The following is a 21,054-nucleotide window of genomic DNA, read 5'->3' on the forward strand; positions in this document are numbered from 1 at the left end:
TTTGCACAAAGAGCACAAATCTTAACTGTAATACTTGATGAACTTCAAAAACTGTATCCATCTGTGTAACCACCACCTGTATTAAGATGAAGACATTTCCAGCCCTCCTGATGGCTTCCTTGAATCCTTTCCCATTTCTTCCTCTGTTTTAAAGATAGCATTATGTTGACTTCTTTCACCGCAGATTAGCTTTGATTCTCTTTGACTTCATATGAATGGAATCATTCTAGTATGTTCTTGGGGTGTTTACCTTGTTTCACTCATGATCAGGTCTGTGAGATTTTCCATGTTGTTTCTTGTAGCAGTAGTTCACTTTTCTTTCATTCTGCGTTCACCTTTCAGTGTGTGAATATATACCATAATCTGTCTGTTCTGCAGTTGATGGAACGTGTTGTTTCCAACCGTTTCTTCTTGACTCAGTCTAAGTTGGAAATATTTTAAGGAACTTATTTAATATTCCTAAGAACTCAAGTTTAATTCTCATAAAATTGTCTACAACATTTTCTTATTTTGTAATTACATCGGACCCTCTGTTTTCATATCTTATATTACTTACACATCCACCATTTTTCTTTTTCTAGATTAGTTATGCCATAGGTTAATTAATTTTAATAGAAAATCCATGAATGCTTAAAAAACCCCAAGGATATCCCTTGATTTTGCCCATCTTCGAGACCTAAGCCTCAAGGGCTTGAAAAACCAAGTTTATAATAAACTATAATAGTGAACTTTTCCATAATAATGAGTATGAATTTACTAATCGTTGACTAACTAAAACATCATTTTTTGAACTTTTTCAAAAGAAGGAAATGCTGATTCTAAGATGTCTTGACCATTAGAAAAAGAAATTGCTTTCAGCTCTCTGTGGTAGTTTACAAAATCGTCTCAAGTTCTTTCCAATCTGTTATGTGTGCCCCCTTGCAATGTGACTGTTTTTTGAAGAGTGGAGTCAGTTTCATAGCCCTTGAATCTGGGCTTGGTCATGTGACTTCCTCTGTCAGTGGAACATTAACAAATGTGATACAAGCAAATGCCTGAATAGTACTCCTACATTAGGGTCTTTCAGCTTATGTTGCTGGGCATTTTCTGGCTACTATCACAACGAGCTTAGGTTAGACTCTCACGAGTGTCAAACCAACTGCTAGATGACAGAGTAAGGCCAAATCAGAGTATCCAGCCCAAGCCACGCTAGTTCAGAGCAGAACTACCCAGTGGATCCACAAAAATATGAGAAAATAATAGCACATAGTTCTTTGTATTTAACTAAACTTTCCTTCTGCCACTCTTGCTTTTGCTTTTTTCCTGTATCTCTAAGTCCCGTCTAGTGGTGGTAAGACTGCTGGTGTCCAAATCAGTTACCAGATGTGTCTTCAGATTGACAGTACTGAATTGCAGAAGTTGAGGGATATGTCAACCCACTGTCTGTCTTTGCAAATCACAGGCAGAGTTTCTGAATGTGGAGCAGAGTCACTAATCTTAAATCATCTAAATTGAGTCATGACTTCCTACTACAAAACATCAGTTGTTATGTGGTAGATGATTTCTCATCCCCTGAACAGTGACCCAAAAAATGCACCCTGAAGTACCACAATTAAAAATTAGTTAATCCTTGGATTCATAAGGCATAAAGAGAAACTAGCCATTGAATAACATGTTCTAAGACAAACATTGGTTGCATGTTTTGTTGAGGTGTGAATAATCCATTTGTCTACATCACTGTGTCCTTTATTTCCAAACATTTTTCCAGGTTTTCAGAAGTTCTTACATGTTAGTGGGTTTTATAGTAACATTTGTTTTTTGATTCAAAATTTGCCCTTGAAAGATTATACTAATCAACAAGACAGACAATAGGATAATTTGACAAAAGGTAAAGATTTCCTCTGGAAGCACCTAGTTCTGATTGGTAAAGCTGATATTTAAATGAGTTGTGTTCAAGTCTCTTGGAAGGGAAATTTAAGAGATGGTACTTTGAATTTGTCTCTTGCTGCCTTACTAACAAGGAATGCCATACAACCATTTCCTTCACATTTTTCTAAATATAATAGCTTATAGAAAATAAAAGTGCGATTGTCTAGTTGTTTCCCAAATGAGCTTTCCATTTTTAAGACAATGGAGGGGTAGTAGTTGCTTTAGGCTATTTCTAATTTAGGATGAGATGCCTCAGATGGTTGAAGAGAGTTTTGGATGTAATAAAACTACGTAGAATTGACATCAACCGTGCATTCATAAAAACACACATATTCATATCTAATCAAGCAGCTACAAAGTCAGCAGTCCTATTGCTTCTGTAGTTTAATTAAAATTTCTGACCCTTCAAATGCACCATTTGGAAATCACATCAGATGCTGTTCATACATTTAGAAGAGGGTGTTCTGGGGTGAAGAACACGGTGACCATTGAATGGGCAACAAAAACTTTATGAATGCAACAAGCTTTTAGAGCATCAGTACATTTGTCGCTCAGAAAAAAGAGCACTAGGAATTCTTATGTTACTGTCTGATAGTGGCAGATCATTTTGATGACATGGCTAAAAGGATTGAGGTGCATAAAAGTGGGGGAAAGGGGAGGGGCAAAAAAGGGATTAGAGGATAAGGTACACTGCTACTTTAAAATTATGCATGCCTGGCTGCATCCTTGTCCCTCCCACTGCTTGAGGCACTTGCTGAAGTCTTGGAGAGTTCAGTTCCAGGCGGTCCAGCCAGCAGACTGCGCTCTGCGTTTCAGGTAACCAAGCGTTTGCCCTGCAGAATCCCTGACTTGGGCACCCAAGTCTTCCTTGCAGTCGTCCTTCTGCTGCGGCCTATTTGCTGAGACTTTCTGGGGGTTACCGTAGTGTTGCCAGGCAACCAGGGACAGCGGTCCTGGGAAGAGCCATTTGTCACACTAAGGGGTCTGGTTGAAATGCAATAAAGAAATGGTAACTCAGCTTATTTATCAATACAATTACTAACACAGTATTAGGGGTCCATATGTAACCTACAAATAGTCATATGAGGAAACACGCAAACATTTGCTAAATACTAAGGCATAGGACGGACAGATGGTGTTGGGTTTCTAATCAGCTTTACCGTGAGCTTAAAGTTGCCTCACATGCTGGGATGAGGGGGGAAGGCCCAAAGTGCTTTGCCAGCTTTATTCGGGACATCTGCAGGTTGGCTCTGCGTTAACTGCCTCCCGTGTGTGTGTAAAGGAAATCTATACAGTTCTTTGTTTTGTGAAGGAGAGTGGATGCTGCTAATTCCCTGAGGTGGAGTAGCAATCCGAAATTGCTGTGTGGGGAAATATATTAATAAAATATACGTGCATATGTGTGTATCAAACTGGCTGTCCTGTGGACTTTTTCCAGTGCTTGATTCGCCCAATGAAGATAGGTACCAATGAGTGTTTTGCTATAAACAGTGTACTAAAGAATGTTTTTAAGAAGTTTAATAATGTTTCTTAGGGACTCAGAATCCTCATGCTTAGACTGCACCTAAAGTTTTAAAGACACAGCAGATTTTTCTTGACACTCTACTTTTGATTCCCAGACACCAGCTGCTACTCATGTCTTCGCCATCACCACGGAAGCCTCCGGTGTTACCCCCGTGTGAAACCACGTCTGCAGTTTCCCGAAAATGGATTTATCTCAACGTTACTTAAAGCACCCCGCAATAAAGTGTTGCTGGCCAGTGCCCTCGGCCTTCCAACTTATTTAGGAACGCCTGAATCAGAGGAGAATGCTTTTGAGTCAACATGAATTGCCTGGCTCTTTCTCTGGGCTTCGGCCTCTTGTTTCCGGTCCCTGAAACATGGCTCTTTGCCTACTTTGCTTCCATCTCATGGGCTGACTCTCAGGGCTTGTTCCCAAGGCTGGAGAACGTGGCAGCCTTCAAGAAGGTTTCGGTGGTGCCAACCCAAGCAACGTGCGGAATCCCAGCCCAAAGCACTTTCTGTCAGAGCTCTGCCACACCCGAGGGCCTTCGGGTCTGTCCTCAGAGGCTGTGTGTTCAGGATTGCCCTTACCGATCATCGCCCCCCACCTACACCAACCTCTTCTCAGCAGGCCTCAGGGGTTGCATCATTAAAGACCAGCGTGACCTGAGTCCCAACTCCCATAACCATTCTGCAAGTTTCATTTTTGGAAATCACCAGAGTTGCTTTGCCTCTCCTCCTGCTCCCAGGCTGGCGGCATCATTTACTCTAGCTGTGTGGTTGAAACTTGAGCAAGGAGGTGTAATGTAAGTAGCAGAGGGAGTGTAAGCTTTCCTAGGGTCCTGCAAAATCAGTTAGCGTCAAGGGTATTGCAACCTGAATTCCAACCTGGAAATGAAGGCACTTCGGAATTTAGGCTAACTGAAGACCAGCTCCTACATGAGGCTTTTCTGGTCAACTTCATTTGACCAAATATTTCTTTCCCTAAATTCAAAGTGCTTTCCCCTTTCTATGAATGAAGTGAACCCTCAAGGTATGTTAAAATAATTTCATGGCAGGCAGAAATATTTATACTTGCCTCATTTTTTTCCCCCAGTAGTTTTAGCTAAACCTTTAGTCTTGTTTTCAGAGGCTCAGCCAGGCTCACTGTGAGTTGTAAGCCATGGGGACTAGTAATACAAATAATGTATACTTTCAAGGTCTTGGTCTAGATTTGTATAAGCAACCTGCCTTTACTAGAGTATACAATTGTCATTAGGCAGTGAACTCTGTGAGTGCTGGGGACTGTTTCTGTGTTCTTATTTTCCTAGGAAGAGATGTTTGTTTAACTCATTGTAAAAGATGTTCAATAATGAGTTGAACAAATGAATGACACCTCATGTCTGAAAAGAGATCGCTTTCGGCCCTTTGCTTCCTGGTGTTTTCATCCATTAGGAAATATATAGAAAAGCATAAAAGATTCTCAAAATTTAATGCCATTGACCCCATCAGAAATGCCTTTGGTGAGTTTGGTGGGGGGCTTCGTTAACAATTTTTGGTTATTTTTAATAATCACCTTATTTTCATTCTGTAATAGTTTCTAAAACTGATATCCAGTGTTTTCCTTAAGTGTTTAGAGCCAATCTGGAAATGAGAATAAATAAGACAGTTTTGAGACTTTTTTTTTTTTTGCTTATCTTTCTTCTTCCCATAGAGCTTCTGGCTCTTCCTCTTGTGATGTTTTCTTTGTATGAGGATGTTGGCCAAGTATCTAAAAACTCGTGAAACAAACCAGAAAAGTCTTATAATCTCATAAGCAAATAAGACTTAAATATCTATGATGTTTAGTTTTAATTTGCCAAGTGAAAGTTGGCGTTTTTTCATTTTGTTTTATTTGGAGTGAAAATCATCTCAAACCATTACCTTTGTTTCTGTATGTACCCTAAAAGAAAACCCTGTTTTCTTACTGTTTGAAATGTCAGTAAATCCAACTTACTTAGTTTATGTAACTAATGTCCAAAGAGTCTTAAAATATTGTCTCTTGACAAATATGGCTAGGATGAAGTTATTTTTTCTAAATTTTTCCAGGGGATATGTCTCTATAAAATTCATCTTCTATTGGTATCATTTTGTATAAATAAGACAGAGGAACATTGATAGAGGCAGTAGCACATGGTTTACGGTTTTGAGAGTTCCAAGCATCAAGGTCGTTTCCCTTCTCAAAACTAAAATACCTGTGGGAATTGGGGAATTTCGCGGTGTTTGTACTAGATAAGTAAAACAAACAAAACATGGATTATCCAATTATTGTTTATCCAGGAGCAAAATAAATCCAGTTCCTAAATATTTTGCTACCTGCCTTCCTCTCACATTCATTATCTACCAAAGCAAGTATGTTTACAAGCAAACAAAATAGCAAGGAAGATAATCAATAACATATTAAGAAATGCATTTTCAGTAAGCTTGGGGAAATAAGCCTGCATTTGGCAAATACATTCTTGAGTAATGGTCAAATTCTAACTTGTAGATTTAAACTCAAGAAAAACGAATGGAGGCAATCTCTTCTTGGATTGTTTAAGACATAGAAGTGAGGAATAGAGAGGAACTTTAATTCCAGTGACTGAGAAATATCCACCTACTAAAGAGTTGAATCACAATAGAATTTTCATAAAATCATATCTCTGCTTTATATAAAATCTATATGTCAACTAAACCTATTTGCCCAATATAAAATATATTTTTCATAACTTGATCACCAAATATATGTGCAAAATAGAGTAAAAAAGTGAGAGTGAAATAGTAATGTATTACTATTTCTAATTACTATTACTAATAGTAATACATAACAAGCAGAGTTATGTATTCTCTGATCGTATCATTACCTCTCAACTCTCAGAAAGAATGCAAATGTGGAGGAATGATTTGTGAGAAAAATGTGTCCTTTAAGAATCATTTTGATATTTGGCAAAACTAATACAATTATGTAAAGTTTAAAAATAAAATAAAATTAAAAAACAACAACAAAAAAGAAAAGTTTTAAAAACATATTTAGCAATAGTTCTAGGTTGGCCCAATCTTACCTTTGCCTCTTTGATTCTTCATACTCAGATCACTAACTCATCATTTTTTGGGGGTGGGGGGGGCGGGGCGCACAGAGGATCTACTATATCCCAGGCTGTGCTGCTATTGTCAGACAACTCATGATTGAATAGGAAGACAGATGGATGGGTGTTATTTCCAGAGCAGCACAATAAGTGAGCAGCAAGGAGCATCTTTAATAGCTAGTTACTTGGAGGAGATATTTGTGCTTAATGTTCATGATATTTCTCTTTAAATAGTAGGTTTGGGGGACTAATCTCCTTAGGAGATTCTTGTCTCTTCTGCAAAAGTTGAACTGCTAGACTGAAATGTAATTGGAAATGGGCTCAAGTTCATATCTGTTTCTTCTCAGTGGGTTCAGAGTGGCTAAGGCACATGCAATGATATAATTAGTATAAAATAAAATCACTTATACTAAACATAAATCAGTAGAGAATATAGAAAACATAAAACATGTCTATTTAAAGGGATGAGAACACAGTGCTGTTGTAATCAGGATATAAGTGATTTTTAAAAATAACATGATTTGATAACTGGCCTGACAGTTAATTTTCTGAAAATTCTTCTATTTTATCAAAATATTTCACTGTATTTTTAGAAGATTCCATGACCTTTCATCCCAGATCATTACCATGATCTCAGTGCCCCAGTTGGGCTTTGTGGTCATGGCGAGCTGGGCCGTCATCTTACAGACACTGGCTTTGGCTTCTGGCCAGTTGATGATGAGCTAAATAAAGACTATAGTTGTCCATTCTCCATTTCATCATGGGAATTAAATAGAGCGATTCTGACTTCAGGGCTAGCAGTTTAGAGCCTTCTATGGACACTAAACTATCTTTACATTAAAAAAAAAAAGAGGAGGAGAAAATGATTTGCTCTGGTGGCTCAATAGCCAAGCAGAATGTGGTGTATTGTGCCGCTTCCTATAAAAGAAATGGCAGAGGAACTAATGAGCCAATAGGCTAAATATTGGTTTTGCAGGATGATTCAACCACTTGAGCTGCCACCATGAATCTCTAATAAAGGGAGTGAAGGTTCTAGCAGATGTACTGTAAATAAGAATTCTATCTTTCTTGAAATTAAAGGGCCTCTTAATTGAAAGAAAGCTTGCCCTGAATATGATGACCTTCAGGTACTTGTTCATTGTGACCTTTGATGAGAGTCTGGGATCTGTTGCACCACCATCACTGGACAATGTCTTTTGGTTGGAAACTTGACCTTTTCTCTTTTCTGGTTGTTTCCCAAGGTGTGTTATAGAAAAAACAGCGGATGGGCAGATTGTATTCAAACTTACAATATCTGAGAAAGAGACCATGTTTTATTACCGCACAGTAAATGGTTTGCAGCCTCCAATAAAAGTAATGACACTGGGGAGAATTCTTGTGAAGAAATGGATTCATCTTAGTGTGCAGGTGAGTAAAATAAAAAATATTTAACATTTGGTTAAGCACAAGGATCCATCTTTCTTTTTTTTTTCCTTTAAATGGCATCTTCCCATAAGATGTGAAGCACTACCTTTCAGATCTTAAGTATTTGTAAGTGACAACTAAAGAAAAACAATATTTAAATGACCTAACAATGTATCTTTTGAAATTCCAGTATTTCCCCCACAAAATTGCAGTGAAAATGTCCACAGATGCTTAGGACAGTCCCATTTGGAGTAATATCCTCAGCAAAGTTTTGTTTTATTTGCTTAGTATATTTTATTTTGTTTAAAAATGTGTAACAGCTCTTTTGCTGTCTAATACTAATTTTAATAGTCATGCAGTATTAAGACCTTGGCCTGGATTTTATAGCTATCTTTTCTAGGTAGTCTCTTATGATATGAATACAATTTGACTGTTGCATTTAAAATGCTGACCTTAGAACTAATGAACTTTACACAATAGGCACTCAAAAGGTGTTATATGATTACTTTAGTTGTCAACAACAGTTTGCATTTGCCTTAGAAGCTGCTAAAGGCTGAGATAACTGTGAGATGGCCGCTATTTTATAGTTCTCGGGAACAGACAGTTTCTTCTTTGGTTTCTTTAGGGCTCTGGAAGGGTCCAGTGCAGTCTAAAGTCACCCTTGCCTTTTACACCAGAGGTACTGTGTACCATAGTCCCCAGTATATGCTCTCATGTTGTTCAGTCAGGCTCTGCAACCTCCTGAACTTCAGCCCACCAGACTCCTCTGTTCTCTACTATCTCCTGGAGTTTGCTCAAATTCACGTCCATTGAGCTGGTGATGCTGTCTGACCATCTCATCCTCTGCGTCCCCTTCTCCTTTTGCCTTCGATCTTTCCCAGCATCAGAGTCTTTTCCGATGAGTCAGTTCTTTGCATCAGGTGGCCAAAGCCTTGGAGCATCAGCGTGAGTATGCTCTCACAGGTGCACCCCCGTGTGGTCCATGCCATTTGCACTAGAGGACATCTGTAGCCTTGTGTACTTTGTGAAAGTCTTTGATTTATTACATTCCCCCCAACTCTGAAGCAGGTAGACTTCCTTATGTTACTACCATGGTTCTTGGCTTCCTTAATAGAAATTGATTAGAGGCCAGACAAATAATTCAGCAAGCCTTTTTTTTACTGGGTCCCCTGCTGTAGCAGGGGAGGTGGCAAAAACAAGTAACAGTTTCCCTTGCTTGCTCTTTGAGGTGAGGTGCAAGCTAATTCCTTACATGTGGTGAGACTAGGAACAGGTCCAGGGTCAGACCAGAGAGATGACTTAGGTGGTCTGCTACCTCTTTGGTGATGCTATGTGCATGGGACATGTGCAGTACCCTGATTTTGGTCCCAGCTCTTCAGAAGTGGCATTTGGGTTTTTTCATCTTATTGTCCATAATTTGCCCCAACTGAACATGTACACAGTTGTTTTTAGTCTTTTATAGTTTCTTTGTATTTTGTTGCTCCAGGAGACATTTGTCCAGGGTTCGATCCCTGGGTTGGGAAGATCCCCTGGAGAAGGGAAAAGCTACCCACTCCAGTATTCTGGCCTGGAGACATGGGGTCACAAAGAGTCAGATATGACTGAGTGACTTTCACTCGTTCACTCAAGCACTGCTGCAAGGGGTCCCAGGTTCCACTTAAAGTGTCTTGAGAATTGTTATTTGGATTTTAAAATCTATTTCAGTGTAGATACTATTATTGAGGATTATAATACGCTTTAAACATATCTTTGTTTGGTCTGATTGTAACTGTGAAATTCTGCTATGCGTGTGTGCTGCATTGCATTAAAAGCCTTAAAAAGGACATTTAAAATAGAAACGCAGAGAGGTGATTGAACACAGAGAGGAAATGATTAATTTCCTAGGAGGGTATTGGCAAAGTGATCTTCAGTCAGCATGTTAGGCTTATCTACTCTGCTTTTTGGTAGGATATGAGTTTAGCAAATTCAGTTGGCATGGAGCAGGGTTTCCATGCCACCAAGGTTGAAAGGACCTGCAAAAAGGTAGGTCACATCTGATATCTATTGCAATGATGGATTCAGTCTGTTTATGCTTGCCTCTCATTTATTCAGTAGTTAGCAGATATAAGACTTATTATATGTCTTGTCCATTCTGCCTGCTGCCAGTGTACCAGAACCAGAATTGGGTTATAAAAATATGGAAATAGAAACCACTGAATAAGTGGACTCTACAAAAGATATCGAATGAGTATATTTATTTGTTGCATAGTTTTGTATCAGTAATGAAGAATAAATGTTTTCTACCTGCCTTTATTTTGCCTTACCTGTGAAACTGTGCCATGTTTTGGCAGGCAGCAGTACATTAAAAGCTTTACAAAGAAAGTTTAAAAATCTAAAAGTGAAGAGGTAACCATGACTGAATTACTCCCCTAGGAGTCAGATGCTCTTAGAGTGCCTGTTGAAATCAGCATTATCATTTCAATACATGTCAAATAGGAGTCACTTCCTAGTTTAGGCAAAATTTCTTTATAAATCTTTAAATCCTTGCCTTCTTTCAAGAAAGGCTAAAGTACTTATGATTTAATGAGACACCTTTATTTCATAACTGTTTGACTATCAAGAGAAAACTTGTCCTTTCCAATTTGTGCTCTTCTTTTATTTATTTATTTTTATGTTTTTTTTTTTAAAATCCCTATTCTACGTTTTACCTTAAAACTACAGAACAAAACAGCCATAAAGCAGAAAAATCATGCAGATTGGATTTTATTCATCTGGTATTTATTGATAGATATGGGGATACCCAGCATTTTGGAGATCTGTATTCATTCAAATAATAATTAAAGAGCAGTTATTTAAACTGGAGATCTGCATAGCGTTCCTTTAAATTGGACGCAAGTCTGAATACATTTGGGCTTCCCTGGTGGCTCAGACGGTAAAGAACCTGCCTGCAATGTGGGAGGCCTGAGTTTGATCCCTGGATCAGAAAGATCCCCTGGAGAAGGGAATGGCTACCCACTCCAGTATTCTTGCTTAGAGAATTCAATGGACAGAGGAGCCTGGCAGGGTTGCAAAGAGTTGGACATGCCTGAGCAATTAACACCTTCACTTCTCACTTCTGATATATTTAAGATATTAAGATACTTATAAAGTTATAGATGCTTAATAAAGAAGGTACTCATTCCTAAAAAGTGATACAAAAAGAAGTGGGAAGAATAACAGGTAAGGAGAAGAGAAATATGACTCAGGTAATGCTACTCAGTAGTCTTAACAAATATACTTAGCTCAGTTTTCTTATGTGATAAGAGGATTGGACTAGATGTGCAAAACAAGGCTTCCTGGAATTCTTTGTTGAAAAGAAGTGTGGGAAGCAGTTAATTTGTGTAGGGTTGTCTGGACAGACATGGTTAAGTGACACAGCCAGCTCCTCAAGTGATGCTCGGGTTTATGCTTTTCCCCTGCTTCCCCCTGTGGTCTGTAATTTACACAGCAATGTTTTTGGTAGACTTCTTGGCCAAGATATGGACAAGTGCAACTTGTAACTCTTTCACTATTTAACTGCAAAGAATATATTTTAAATGTGAAATGTAACTTATTCTCTGTTGCCTTATTATCTAGTGCATCCAAATTCTGTTTCATTTGGGGATCAGGGCCTTCATCATGCTGGGCATAGGATAGAACACATACTTGATAATCTGGCTTAGTCAAGTTTAAAATTGCAAGTCTATAGTTAATGTGTATATGTATGTCTTTACTCATCCTCCAATATAGCCACAATCAATTAATTTACATGGTATGTGCACACGCGTGTATGTGTGTGTCTATAAAACTAAAATACCTTTACTCATGGATTTGGTTCAGAAACCAGAATTTAACTTACATGGACATAGTGACATAAAATTAATTAACCGATCTGGCCTTACACCTTACCTCAGAGAGTTCACTTAGTGTCAGCTTTCCATCAGTAAAATCAGAATTCTGATTTCCCAAATCTAAAACAAGAAATGAGTTTTAAATAATTAAATCCCTGGGCAAAAAAAAAAAAAAAAAAAATGGTGCTAGGAAGAGTCAGACATTCCAAATTTTGGAGGTCTATTTTCCTAAACAAAAAAATGCCTGATATTACTGTAATGGATCTAACAGCTTTTATTCAAGAATTAGCATTTTGCAGCTTCAACCTGTTGGAAAATGATTAGTTTTTAAATTAATATTCATTCAGGGACTTGAATCTGACATGATTGCCAATTTAAATTTTACTTTGGGGTTTAATATATTGGCTATTTCAAATTATATCAAGCTGAAATTCGTTATGTCATATTTTTTGTACTAAAACTGGAAAAAAATCAATTCAGACTTTTTATTATCGAATGGGGAACACTGATAACATTAGCAGATTTTTTAAAGCTTCGTTTTCATATTGTATCAGCATGTTATGGTTATTTTAAGAGATCTCTTTGGATTTTCTTTTTTTTTTAAGTTTTAAAATATGTAAAAGGATTTTATTTCAGCAGTTTGTTAGGGCTTGGTGAGTAAAGCAGCTTGGAAGGATATTGATATTCTGTTGTGTATCATTTAAAAGTAAAACCTCAGAGTTTCCTATGAAAACAGTTTTCCCTTAAATAGTTCTACATGTTTTATAAGACCAATAGCATCAAAGAATCATTAGTAACCCTTTAGTAATTATGCTGAAATGTAGTAGTATTCTTTAATTAGAAGCTGATGAAATACTGCAAGTGTGGAAGCAAGAATTGGTTTAGCAATGAGTTTTTCACATCTATGCTATTTTGAGGACTCCTTGAAACACTGACAAGTCAAGAGCCACAGATGGTCCTAGCTACAATAATGTGAAAAAGAGCAGTTCTAATCTAATACAGAGAAGGGAAAAAAATGCATGGGTAAATAAAGTTTCAGGGATCAATAGATGAAGAATAGGAGTTTCATAATCATAGTTTGTTCATGAAATATGTTCTGTTGATTTATGTATTCAATCTGAAAAAGGGAAACTATTGATGGTTCTGGAGAAAAATAAAATGCAATTTAACCAACATTTGTTAGAATAGATAAACCAACTCTCTCAATTAATCTCTGGAGTGTATGCCCATGTGCACACTTTATAAAGGTATTTCCATGTCTCTATTGATTGAGGGAACATAAACTGTCCTTGCAACCTCATGGAAGCTTCTTCATTCATTTCAGGAAGCTCTGTGTACTGGGATTCTCCTGGGAGCACCACCTCAACTCCTACCACAAGAGAATTTCAATCCATATGGTTCCTTTAATACTTTTTATTGCTTTAAACTGTAATTATTTACATGTATATGAAAGCCTTCTGTTTGTGTCTAGTCAGTCAAATATCACCCAAGTTAGGGGAATAGTTTGTCACTTGAAATGAATTAAAGATCAATAGAATTTAACAAAGCTTTTCAGAATATTCAGTTAAAAATGATGATAATAAAAGCTGTGATTATTGAGCCTAGTTAGTTGTACTGGATTAAAAATGCAGCCTTGCCAAGGTTAAATTTCCTGCCTGAATTTAAAATCTCAAGTTTCCCTGACCTTTACCTAAAAAATAATAAATTGCTATGACCCTAGATCACTGTAAAGATACAAGAAGTACTTGTATCAGAAGTACGAGGAGTATCAGAATTCTCTAAATGTCCCCTTGACAAAAACCAAGAACTGAAAAGACATATTTGCAAAGTAAATATAAATTAATTTTCATACATGTTTGTACATATTTGTAATGTCAGTGTTTATAATGCTTCACATATTTACATGATTTGCACAAATAATTAAAATCAATATATTTTTATGATTATACTCTCAGTGATACAGGCGGCTTAATGCATAACATAAATCATTTTATGTTATGTTCTCAATATCTCTATGGTTTATAACAGTCAGGAAAGACCATGGTGGGCTAAAGAAAGAATATTCTACTTAACCTTCCCTGGTTACCTGATCCATGACATACAGAACCAAGCCCAGTAACAATATAGTAAAAATAAGAAGGAAGAATTTTTACCACTTGATTAGAAAAAGGTAAAACAATCCAAGTAAAAATTAATTTTTCTCTTTGCATGGGACTTTAAAATATCATATTTAGTAAAAAGGCAAAGTTCAATTCTTGATATCTTACTTAAAAATTGTGCAACCCTAGGAAAGTGATGTAGCTCCTTGAAATGTTAGATACCCACAACAATTGGGAACAAAGATAAACCCAGCCTATTTAACTTCTACCGTAAATGTGACATGTAAAGAAAAAAATGTCTGATGAAGTAGTGATACTTTACAGTCTGCTGTGATGGAGCTTACAGTTTATTAGAAAGAAAAGACAAATAATCACGCCAATGAAAGCCAAGTTATGACTGTGATAAGTTCTGTGGGATCATCTGAAGGACAATTTGATGAAATCTCTGAAGTCAAGAAAGGCTTACTTTGAGGAAATTGTATTAGATGTGTGTATTACTTTTCTGGGCTTTCCCTAAAAAACACACATGGAGTAGCTTAAAACAGCGAAAATGTATTCTTTTCCAGTAGAAGTTTGAAATCAAGGAATCTGCAAGACCATGCTCTTTCTGAAATCTGTAGAGGGGTAGCTTTACTTGCTGCTCCTCGTGTTTACCAGCAGTCCTTCGTTTTTAGATGCATTGCTCTCATCTCTGCCTCCAACATCACATGACCATCTTCTCCATTGCGTGTCAGTGTCCTCTTTTTATAAGAACACCAGTCATGCTGGGTTAGCATCCATCCTAATTCAGTATGACTTCATCTTAACTGGATTACATCCACAAAAACTATTCCAAAATAAGATCATATTAACAGGCACAGGGGTTCAGATCAGATCAGTCACTCAGTCGTGTCCAACTCTTTGCGACCCCATGAATCGCAGCACACCAGGCCTCCCTGTCCATCACCAACTCCCGGAGTTCACTCACACTCACATCCATCGAGTCCGTGATGCCATCCAGCCATCTCATCCTCTGTTGTCTCCTTCTCCTCCTTCCCCCAATCCCTACCAGCATCAGAGCCTTTTCCAATGAGTCAACTCTTCTCATGAGGTGGCCAAAGTACTGGAGTTTCAGCTTTAGCATCATTCCTTCCAAAGAAATCCCAGGGCTGATCTCCTTCAGAATGGACTGGTTGGATCTCCTTGCAGTCCAAGGGACTCTCAAGAGTCTTCTCCAACACCACAGTTCAAAACCATGAATTCTTCGGCGCTCAGCCTTCTTCACAGTCCAACTCTCACATACATACATGACCATAGGAAAAACCATAGCCTTGACTAGACAAACCTTTGTTGGCAAAGTAATGTCTCTGCCCCTGAATATGCTATCTAGGTTGGTCATAACTTTCCTTCCAAGGAGTAAGTGTCTTTTAATTTCATGGCTGCAGTCACCATCTGCAGTGATTTTGGAGCCCAGAAAAATAAAGTCTGACACTGTTTCCACTGTTTCCCCAGCACAGGGGTTAGGACTTCAATTTGTCTTTTTGGGATTGTCACAATTTAACTGATAGCATGTATCCCAGGGACGGTGGAGCCTGGTGGTCTGCCATCTATGGGGTCGCACAGTCGGACACGACTGAAGCGACTTAGCAGCAGCAGCAGCATGTATTCAAAAGAACATATGGAACTGAACGAGGCAACCCAAGTAGAGAAGAACTTTCCATACGTGTGTAGCACATAGTGCAAATGCCCTTTGGTAAAAGGGACTCTGTTGCATATGAGATACTAAAAGGCCAGTGCAGGGGTGGAGTGCAGCAGACTAAGCAGAGCAGCATGCAAAATGAAGCCACAGCCACTGAAAGATCATTGTGGTCATGTTACATTTTTTTCAAGGGGACTCTATGGAAATACTTTATGTAGGAAACAGAGGGTGAGGGAAGAAATTGGGGAAGAATGGAAAATATATGGCCTGGGCAGATGTTGGTTGCAGTGAAGAAGAAAAATTTGTATGAGGACAAGAAAAAAAGATTGTTAAATTACCCTTAGAGTCCAGGTGAGATATAAGTATATCTTGAACTATGTTGGCAATAATAGGTACACAGAGAAGTGGTCAGCTTTAAAATCTATTTAGGAATTAAATCAAAGCACTTGTTGACTGAAAGAGAGTAGAGGTTAAGGTAAAGGGAGATGTTTATAAATCCCAGATTATTGGCTTTTGTATGATTGTATGAATAACAGTCTCATTTGCCCAAAGAGATACATTCGAAGAGACTTCTATTTTTGATATTCAGTGCTTACAAGCTAGACTGCAGTTCAGAGTAGTAATTCTCAACTCTAGAAATCACTAGCATCACTGAGAAACTTTCAAAAACATTCAGATGCCAACACTGCAGTGTGTCTTCGTTGCTCTGAGGTGGGGCCCAAGTATTGTTTCTTCCTTTCCTGCCTTCCTTGATGGATTACAAAATGTATAATAAAATAATCAGAATTTAAGGTAGGAAATGGCCTGCTGCAATTCAGGTTTGTTAGGAAGGATGCATAAAGAATGTAGGATCTGAGTTAACTCCTAAAGGAAACTAGGCTTTTGCCTAGGTAGAGAAGAGGAGGAAGGAAATCTGTATACCAGGAATGGGTGAGCAATTCCTGGGGCATGAGAATAGCCTAAGATGCTTGTAAGGGTAAGAGGGGTCTGAGTTTCTTAGGAAGAAATATATCATGTATTAAATAAAGAAGGCTGGAGAAAGTGGCTTAGAAGTTTACATAGGGCTATGAATTTTTTATTTTTATTTTGTTTCTCCCTCTGACAGGCAACCCATGTTTTGTCACCTGCTTCTAATCCATTGTGTTTCATAACTGTTATTTACCTTAGAATATACACAATATACATGTATACATCAAAAGAAAATATTTGTCTAGTTAATATGTGCAAAAAGATCATCACGTCTCTCATTGCAGTGTTTAGACTTTACAAGTCTGAATGTGATCAGTCTAATATTTCATAGCAAAAATTTAAGTTCAGTAAGATCTTTCCTCTGAAAATACCTCTAAATCAAAATCTAAAGCAAACCATGGGTAAATTAACATTTAAACTTAGAAACTGCTGTTTGAAAAATTTAGCAATTTTTCTTGCCAGAAAATGGTTGACTCTCAGCCAATAGCTATAAAATGCATGATATATACAAAAGAAAAATACATACAAATATTATAGTGCACATTATTCTGTATACTACTAAAATCGAAAATTGCAACCAAAAGTATTTTCCAGCGTCTACTTATCTGTTTGAACAATCTCTGGTCTTGCAAATGCCACTATGGTAATTCTGTCAAATTTTTAATGGTTAAAATTTGATGGTAGTGCTTTTTAAAACCTATATTATCTAATAGAATTGTCATTTATATTATATCACTTTCATCTAAAAGCCAAATATAGTAAGACAGATAATTTTTGCTTTTTTTGAGGGTAGGCATTTCTGTGCCCACAGGGCTAACTGAAGCCTTCAGTTATACATGAACAATTCCCACTAAAGTCAGAAAGAGCAGCGTGCATATAACCTAGGGCAGAATTTGGCCTATGGTATGTATCGCTTGGTAATGGAATAGAGAATATGACTTTATTTAAACATGGCCTTGAATAGTTTTATTTTCCTATACAATTTCCCCTGGTATTTCTCTCTCTAAAATGCAACCTTCAAAAATATTCCAAGCAGCTGTATTGTTCTGGATACATAATAAGAGCATATGTTCAAGATACCAGTTTAGATATCTCTGAGCCAAAGAAAGAATAGTCAAATTATAAAAACTTTCCCAAGAATGGAAAGGCTTTAATGGATATGCTAGTCTTCCCATTATCTTAACTACAACAGAGAAAAGTGATATTTAAAAATTATATATACATGATAAATATGTGTATAATTGTGTGCCAAGTTGCTAAGTCATGTTTGTGTATTTATATGTGTGTGTGTATTTATTTATATATATATATATATATAATAAGCATATTAGGAAAAGCAGCTTCATTTTACTTTCTAAAGATTACATGAAGTAGTCTCAGAAAAAATTGTATATTCTAGAAGTAGAAAAAATAGTTGGATTTTTTGGTTTATGATTAGTTTTCATGGTTCTCAGTTTAAGGAGAGCAAGGGAAAAGAAAAGAAGGGAAAAGGTCAGAAGGTGGTCAAGTTGAGGGTGGGGGGAGGGGAGGAGAGCCAGAGCCCAAGGCTCAGAAGAGGAGACTCAGGCCATGCCAATTTCACTGTGGTGGGGATGACCAAGAAAACCTAGATTATGGATATGTAGTATGCAATTTTAAGATGTTTTCTGGGATGCAAATCCCTTGTGGTATTGTAGTTATCTGCCCCACATCAATTATAGCTAGCTATTTGCGGGGAGGGGTTGGCACTTTAGGGAATCTATAGAAAAGAGTTGGGTTCAATGTTTGGGTTGAATGAGAGGTAGCTAGAAGAAAAAAACAAGAGAGCTGGAAATAAGATGAGTTCTGTGGGAATATGCATTGGGACAAATGGTGGCCATTATTTAATCCCCTAAAACACCTCTAACAATTGCAGGCAGAAAATCTCAAAGTTTGTGGAAAAAGGCTTTTATAAATATCAAAGAGAAGTGAGACCCCAGAAATTCTGAAAACTGAGGAGCACTAAACTTGGAGAGATCCCGTCTAGATAGTGCTTCTTTATGTTTAATTAACTTATTTGGAGATAATTGTATATTTGTAAGCATTCATGAGAAATAATACTGAATGATCTCAAATATCCCTTATCCCCAGTAATATCTTGCAAAACTATAGTATAATATCAGAGCCAGGATACTGACATTGATCTAATCCACCCACTTTATTTAGATTTCCCATTTTTCTTGCACTTGTTTGTGTGTGTGTTGTTGTTATGTAGTTGCTAAGTCATATCTGACTCTTGTGACCCCATGGACTATAGCCCACCAGGTTCCTCTGTCCATGGAATTTCTCAGGCAAGAATACTGTAGTGGATTGTCATTTCCTTAATCTTCCCAACCCGGGGATCGAACCTGCACCTTCTGCATTGGCAGGTGGATTCTTTGCCACTGAGCCACCTGAGAAGCCCTTGTGTGTATAGTTCCATATAATATTATCACATATGTAGATTTGTGGCTCCATCATAATCAAGATAAAGAACAGTTCCATTACCAAAAGACTGCCCTGAGCTCCCCTTTTATAAACATACCCACCTTGTGTCTTACTTCACCACAGATTTAATTTTTTAACATATTTTTAGGGCTTGTGCCTGGAGAAGGCAATGACAACCCACTCTAGTACTCTTGCCTGGAAAATCCCACGGATGGAGGAGTCTGGTAGGCTGCGGTCCATAGGGTCACTAAGAGTCAGACACGACTGAGCAATTTCACTTTCCCTTTTCACTTTCATGCATTAGAGAAGGAAATGGCAACCCACTCCAGTGTTCTTGCCTGGAATATCCCAGGGATGGGGAAGCCTGGTGGGCTGCCGTCTATGAGGTTGCACAGAGTTGGACCTGAGTGAAGCGACTTAGCAGCAGCAGCAACAGGGCTTGTGCCTTCTCATATAAATTTTAGAATAAGTTTACCTGTGTCTACCACATGTTTTATTGGGATTTTGGTAGGAATTTCATTACATCTATAGATCAACCTGGGGAGAATTACCATCTTTTATGATGCTGAATCTTCTAATAAATGAACATGATAGATAACCTATTTAAATCTTTGATTTTTTTTATAGGCATTTTGTAATTCTGAGCATACAAATCCTGTGTATGTTTTGCTAAGTTGATTCATAAGTGTTTAATTTTCTTTGAAGTGATTGAAATTGATCAGATTTTAAATTTTAGTTCCAATGGCAACCCACTCCAGAACTCTTGCCAGGAAAATCCCATGGACAGCAGAGCCTGTTAGGCTACAGTCCATGGGGTCACAAAGAGTCGGACATGACTGAGCGACTTCACTTTTCACGTATTTTTGTTAGTATGTAGAAACCTTATTAATTTAGGGGGCTTAATTCTGTATTTAAAAACTTAACGTATTAGTTCTGAAAATTATTTTGTAATTTGTTGGGATTTTCTACATAGACAATCATGTTGTCTGCAATTAGGAGTAGTTTCTTTCCAATCTGTACGTTTTTTTTTTTCTTTGTTGCAATAGCTAGAATTTCTAGTATTATGTTGTGTAAGAGTGATAATGCCAAACATCTTTGCTTTGTTCCTAATCTTAGGGACAAAGGATTCAGATTTCACCAGTAAGTATAATATTAGCTATCGTGTTGAGGGAATTTCCCTTTATTGCTGATTTACTAAAAATTTTCATCATAATGAGTGTTGGATGTTGTTAAAGATCTTGTCTACATCAATTGATATTTTTCTTCTTTAGCCTATTAAAGTGGGTGATCACTGGCTGATTTCCAAATGTTGAACCAACTTTATGTGTCTGAAATAAATTCAACTAGGTTATGATGATTCTTTATATATGCGGCTTGATTTGATTTACTAGTATTCTTAAGATTTTTCCATCTACATTTGTGAGCTGTATTGATCCATAATTTTCCTTTCTTGTCCTATATTTTACTATTAGGTTAGAGTGATCCTCATAAAATGAGTTGGGAAGTGTTCCCTCCTATTCTGTTTTCAGAAATAGATTATGTAAAATTAGCGTTCGTTCTTTCTTAAATGTTTGATAGACATCTTCAGGTATAGTGAAGTTGTTTGGAGATCTCATTGCTGAAGCTTTTTATTTAAGTTGAATTTCTTTCATTTGGATTGTATATTTTTATCTCAGCTGATTTTAGGTAGTTTGTGGTTTTCAGAGAACTAGTCTATTTTAAGTGAATTGAATTTGTGATTTTAATATTATTTATTTTTTATTATCACTTATCATTTAACTGGTTATGGGATCTAAAGTGATATCACTTATTTCATTCTTGATATTATTTGTATCTTCTCTCTTCTTATAATTGTCAGTCTTGCTGGAAGTTTATCAGTTTAATGGATATTTTTGAAAAACCAAATTGTTTCCTTGACTTTTCTCTAATGTTTACCTATCCTCAATTTCATTGATTTCTGCTTTTATATTTATTATTTCTTTTCATTTGCTTGATTTTGATGGGGGAGTGTGTAATTTCCTTGGTTCTGTCTCATTGAAACAAAAATTTGAAACGACAGATGGACCAATGTTACAGTCCTGTGTAATTTCCTTGTATAGACCAGTGTTACAACTCCG

The 21,054-nt window shown here is 37.2% G+C and overlaps 1 protein-coding gene across 4 annotated transcripts in view; it reads left to right on the top strand.

Moving 5' to 3' along the window:
- USH2A (usherin) overlaps positions 1–21,054 on the top strand; it is a 300,571-nt gene that overhangs the window by 23,169 nt on the left and 256,348 nt on the right. For 3 of the 4 annotated variants that reach the window (XM_086345320.1, XM_086345318.1, XM_086345319.1), the window contains exons 4-5: positions 3,528–4,217; positions 7,736–7,901. In XM_086345320.1, the coding sequence (XP_086201446.1) occupies positions 3,733–4,217; positions 7,736–7,901 (651 nt within the window). In that variant the 5' untranslated portion in view covers positions 3,528–3,732. The remainder of the gene's footprint in view (positions 1–3,527; positions 4,218–7,735; positions 7,902–21,054) is intronic. The other variant, XR_015143631.1, reaches the window with a different exon arrangement.

This window comes from Bos grunniens, chromosome 16 (assembly GCF_055505025.1).
Source record: "Bos grunniens cultivar Pamir isolate PY7600 chromosome 16, Bosgru_T2T1.0, whole genome shotgun sequence".
Taxonomy (NCBI): domain Eukaryota; kingdom Metazoa; phylum Chordata; class Mammalia; order Artiodactyla; family Bovidae; genus Bos; species Bos grunniens.